General features: G+C 43.7%; 1 protein-coding gene across 1 annotated transcript in view; it reads left to right on the top strand.

The window, feature by feature from the left end:
• COPG2 (coatomer protein complex subunit gamma 2) overlaps nt 1-5,540 on the top strand; it is a 24,816-nt gene that overhangs the window by 10,427 nt on the left and 8,849 nt on the right. Inside the window, exons 10-15 of the mRNA XM_019472979.1 lie at nt 580-647; nt 1,238-1,426; nt 2,315-2,410; nt 2,814-3,057; nt 3,679-3,754; nt 4,891-4,994. Of these exons, the coding sequence (XP_019328524.1) occupies nt 580-647; nt 1,238-1,426; nt 2,315-2,410; nt 2,814-3,057; nt 3,679-3,754; nt 4,891-4,994 (777 nt within the window). The remainder of the gene's footprint in view (nt 1-579; nt 648-1,237; nt 1,427-2,314; nt 2,411-2,813; nt 3,058-3,678; nt 3,755-4,890; nt 4,995-5,540) is intronic.

Below are 5,540 nucleotides of genomic sequence, written 5' to 3'. Positions count from 1 at the left end.
GGACTCAATGATCTTAGAGGTCTTTTCCAACCTTAATGATTCTATGATTCTATGGGCACTAGGGGTGACACGGGGCGATGCTTGCCTTTTTCCAGCTGCAGGAAGTTGGGGTGAGAGGGAAGGTAGGGGAGAACTTGATAGCACAGATGTGCCACAGACGACTACACAAACCACCTATTATTGATACAAGATGAAAAACAGGAGGTTATTTTTAACTTGCTTGTGAAGCTAGTGATAAATTATGAATAGAGCTGCATGAACATTTAGCAGCATGTAGTTGAATGTGGATACATTAGACTTTCCTCTCTACTCTCTTTCAAAGAAAGAGACCATATCTGGTTTTCTGCCGTGGTGAATTCTGACTAAACTATTTGCATTGCTCAATATCAAAGTGCTGGCATAAGGCAATTTCCCTTTCCTCATCCGGTATGGTCATGAGGGCTCTCGCCTTCTGCTCCCCGGACGTTACTGATGCCTAGAGTTGCAGTACTGGGAGCTGGTTTTTCTTAAACAGCCTCTACTCTGTAACGTTTTGTTGTGAGTTACTTCTCTTGATTTGTTTTGGGTTTTTTTTTTCAGTGCTGCAGCTCTTCTGTAGTTCTCCCAAACCTGTCTTGAGATATGCAGCTGTACGGACCCTTAATAAAGTGAGTGCTTCCAAAACCTTCTAAACAAGCATAAATCTCTGAGCATCAGAGGAAGCCAGACTTCAGTGCCTAATGGTGTGTTACCTAAAGTAGAACAACTGCTCTTGTGATTGCTGTATTTGGTAGTACTCCATGTTGGAGAATTGGCTTTTCCATGCCAAATCTCCTGGTGTGACAGAAATCTTTTCGGCACTCAGCTATGTTTGCTGATTTCTGGACCACGGGGCTATAACAAGCTGTAGTTGGATAGCTTGTGAGCTTTCAGCTGTAAGGAAGCAGAGTCCTGGATATTTAATACTGCGAAAAGTGTGAATAGGATGTGTGTGAAGGAGGTAACATTGTGATTTCAAAGCTGCACACCGCAACAGCAGCAGTTTGTGACTGTCAAACCCATGAGCTACAACTTAGAGGAATTAATTTGAAATGCTGAAACAAAAGATCCAGCAGTCGTATGATGTAGGTTTTGTTGCAATCCTTATGGAACAGAGCAGTGCTTGAAAAAAATATGGGCTTTAATCCTTGCTCCGTTGAAAGCTTTGAATTGTAGGATGTTGTTGCTCCCATATAATTTGGAATTGCATTCTTTACAGGTGGCCATGAAGCATCCATCTGCAGTCACTGCCTGCAACCTGGACCTGGAAAACCTCATCACTGACTCCAACCGCAGTATTGCTACCCTCGCCATCACCACCCTGCTGAAGACAGGGAGTGAGAGCAGTGTAGACAGGCTCATGAAACAGATCTCTTCCTTCGTGTCAGAAATATCAGATGAGTTTAAGGTGTGGCATTGGAGGCCTCTGCTCTTTCCAGCTGCAGGTTTTTCTCCCATTCTTGTTTTTACGAAGCTTTTCCCATTTGTTAATCCTTCAGTGACTTAGTCTGATAGAGCAAAGCCAGCCTGAAATTCAGAAGGTGTAGTCCTCTGTTTTCCAACCTAAAAATACTGTGTCGTTTCTTCCCACCACTCCAAGAAAGGATAAATGTCGTTTAGTGGATTCCTGGCTCCTGTGCAGTATCCTGCAAAACCTTGTACTGCCTTCTGGTTGCTTCTTTGGAGAGGAAGAGGGATTTTAACTGTTTTGATTGAGTCTATATCACTTCAGTCTGATACGTAGTTAGGAAATAGTGTGAACTGTAAATTTCTACCTAGTTTGTCACATTTAATCACTGTGAACTCCGGTAATAACTTGGTTAAGGATGGTAATTCACTTGTACCTGTCCCTTTTACACCATGGAGTTGCCTTGAGGAGCATAACATGTCTCTACAAAGTCATTGTCCGCTAGCGTACAGTGGTCTTAAGTTCTTGTTTTAGTGAGAAAAGGAAATAAGTATTAGACAAGTTTAAAATTGCAAAGAGTTTTAGTGACAAAATGTAACTAGTTAAGTTGGAATTAGGTCAGGATCATCACTGGGCAGAGGAAGCGAGGGGAAGCCTTTGAATTAATGTAGTCCATCCTAAATTACAGTCCCTCTAGCAGAGCCAGGTCTTGCAGCATGCTAGCATAAGGTTGTTAACACGCTTATGCTGAGAGTCCACCACCTGATTTTTATCCTTCTTGTACATGAATTTAATTTATCAAGGTGACAACTTGAGATAGTGAGAAGCCTGTATTTTCCATAGACAAATAAATGCACGTGACTAACATCCTTCTCTGTTGTTTTGCAGGTAGTGGTAGTACAGGCTATCAGTGCTTTGTGCCAGAAATACCCTCGGAAACACAGCGTCATGATGACCTTCCTCTCCAATATGCTCAGGGATGATGTATGTTTGAAACTTTCTTTGTGTAGCTATTGGCAGGTAGCTCTGATAGATAGTACGAAGGGTCTCTTCTGTCTTACGTCAGTGGGTACAAGCAATGATGGGGCCTGACTGATTACCAAGACCTTGTTTATCTCGTAGGTCAGACTTGTCTGAAATGTGCTTATGAATTAGAGCTGGTACATCAAAAACTGATCTGAAGAGATGTTCAGATGATGTGCCTTTGTGGGTCAGGGGGGACTGGGAAGACCCTGTTAGGTTATCCAGCATGCCTTCTCTTTTCTTTTTATATACAAATGCTTGCTTTTCTCAATGGAAGGAAGTAATTGAAGCATGAGGGGAACTGAGTAGCACTGTGGTCTGAGCTCTGCCTGCCGGGTCAGTGTCCTTCAGTTTCCTTTCCCAGGGTGGCTTTGAGTACAAGCGAGCCATTGTGGACTGTATAATCAGCATCATTGAGGAGAATCCTGAGAGTAAGGAATCGGGCTTGGCTCACCTCTGCGAGTTCATTGAAGACTGCGAACATACTGTCCTAGCTACAAAGATCCTGCACCTGCTGGGGAAAGAGGGGCCGAGGACTCCATCCCCATCCAAGTACATCCGCTTCATATTCAACAGGGTGGTGCTGGAGAACGAGGCTGTGAGGGCTGGTAAGTTCAGCTCAAATGCTCGATGGTTTCATATCCGAGCCCTGCTTGAAATCTCGGGGCTGAAACTGGGTTTGGGTGTGGGAGGCAATGGTTACTCCACAGGCACTGCGAAGAGCTAGCTCCTACCTGCATCAGCTGTGAAGGTGGTTTTATCCTGCAAGGTGTTTAAACTCCTCATATCATCTTAGCATCAGCACTTGGTCCTCCTGCTTTGCAGAACATAAGCAATATGTTAGCTTCTAGTCCCTTCTTTGAATGTTTCCCAAAAGTTGAGAGGTAATATGTGAGGAGGGGACGCTGCTACTTCCTTAAGAAGCATAACTGTCTGCTATAGACTAGCATCTTTTTATATGGAAATCTCCCCTCCACAAGGTAAGGATTCCTCCTTGGAAGCATGTTGCAGGCTGATACTTCCTTCCTGCGAAGCCTGGAAATACTTCCATGAAAATACGGAAATAGTTTAGTCTTTCCATAACACTGAAAGGTTTATAGTGTGGAAGTGAAAACCTGTGTAAATTGGAACTTCAGGACAACAGTACACACAGTGCTTTGAATCTGGCTGTGAGAATGTGTTTGCGTATAACTTGAGCACCTCTGACATCTCCCTTTTTTCTTCTCTAGCCGCTGTAAGTGCACTAGCGAAGTTTGGTGCCCAGAACGAGAATCTTCTTCCAAGCATCTTGGTGCTTTTGCAGAGGTGAGTGGGTATGGCTGTGCTGTGCATGTCCTGAGCTTGTTGGTGACACTGGGTGGTCTGGCTCCACAGAAGAAGCAAGGTCAGACCAGGTCAGAACTTGCACTGGGGTTGTCACAGCATAGCAGTAGAGGAGTCGGGAGACGGCTGCCTTCCATCATTCCTTCCTGGCTGGAGGGACCATAGCACTGCTGGAGATAAGCAAATGAAAGATGTGATTAGTCATGAAAACATCAGATAGTGATCTGGTCCAAGAACATTCCTCAGTGGGTAATAAATCTACAGTGGTTTAGTATGCTTTTTGCATCCTTTGAAGCAAGAAAATACGTTTCCATGTTACTCATAAATAACTTTTGTGTACAGTTGAGTAGTGATCTTAGGTGTTCCCATTTCACAGGTTCCTGTCTCTTGTTAAGACCATTCAGCCTCCTTAAATTGTCTGTACCATAAATGTCATGTTCTTCATTTGTATAGCACTGTAGTGTAAACCAATGCCATGTCTGACTTCTGTGGTGAGAGGAATAATGCAAATTATGAAGTGCTTCAGGCAGAAGGCAACCTTGGTGTAGGTGCAAGTGAATTACAACTGCAAGAAGTGACTTGAGCAATGCGGGAAGGGAGGGCAGTTGCCAGGAGGGAGAGAGAATCTCTCTTTATAAACCACCTGCTATAATTGAAAAACTAGGTGAATACTTGAGCACACAGCCATTTCTTCAGTCTGAAATAGAAAGCAGCTTTAACATGTTTATTCTTGTAATCTATCTATTTATTTCTGCTTTTGTTCTGTTGTGAAAGAATGCTGTAAAAAAAAAAAAGTGCAACCACACGGTGTCCATCAGAATTATTAGCCATAAAATGCAGGTGTATATTTTATAATCTAGCAAGTATGCATGGTGTTAACAATTCACATTCGCATCTCCTTTAATCTTAGTTTTCTGATGTGATACTTGCATATAAACTTCAAGTTAAACTTCAGTTACCATGTTGTATGAACACTTTTTTTGCATAATTTGAAAATCTGTTGAGGGCGCTCAGACTGTCATTGCAGTATCAAGTCCAAGCTTGTCAGTGCCATTTTTAGCTCGGCTCTCATGATGTCCTGAGCTGGCTGACTGCTGTCTTCTTCTTCCCCAAAACAGGTGCATGATGGACAGTGATGACGAAGTTCGAGACAGAGCAACGTTCTACTTGAACGTACTGCAACAGAGACAGATAGCACTGAATGCTGCCTATATTTTTAACGGTCAGTGATAGAAAGGAAAGAAGTCTGAGCTGTTATTTCACATTCCGTATTATGGGTGGGCTTTGGTGCTGTAAGAATAGTTTTCTGTAACGTAACTTGGGTCAGAATAACTAGAAAGGACAGAACTGTGTGTTTTTTCTGGTCCTAGCACTTTCCTGTGAAGTACTTGTGCTAACTGAGAATGGCAGATTTAGCAAAATATGGGAAGGATTGTCTAGGAAATGGAGCAAGAGTGTGGGTTGGGCTTTTTTTGTCATTGCCTCGTCCTTCTGATCCTTTTGATCACGGGGAAGTTTACACGGCACCGGGCCTGCTGGCGGCAGATGGTGTCCAGCTGTCTCACAGGGGGAAAAGGATCATTGCTCACGAATTGGCAGGGCTCATTGAGAGGGCTTTAAACTAGGTTCGAAGGGGGAAGGGGATAAAACCAGGCTCACTACAAATGAGCCTAGGGGTGGCGTGCCGATGCCGGGGGTGAAATCGATAGCCCAGCTCAAGTGCATCTACACCAATGCACGCAGCATGGGTGGCAAACAGGAGGAGCTG

This window comes from Aptenodytes forsteri, unplaced genomic scaffold, assembly GCF_000699145.1.
Source record: "Aptenodytes forsteri isolate BGI_AS27 unplaced genomic scaffold, ASM69914v1 Scaffold310, whole genome shotgun sequence".
Classification (NCBI taxonomy): domain Eukaryota; kingdom Metazoa; phylum Chordata; class Aves; order Sphenisciformes; family Spheniscidae; genus Aptenodytes; species Aptenodytes forsteri.
Note: the sequence above shows the minus strand (reverse complement) of the source record. Positions and strands in the feature narration are given on the sequence as shown.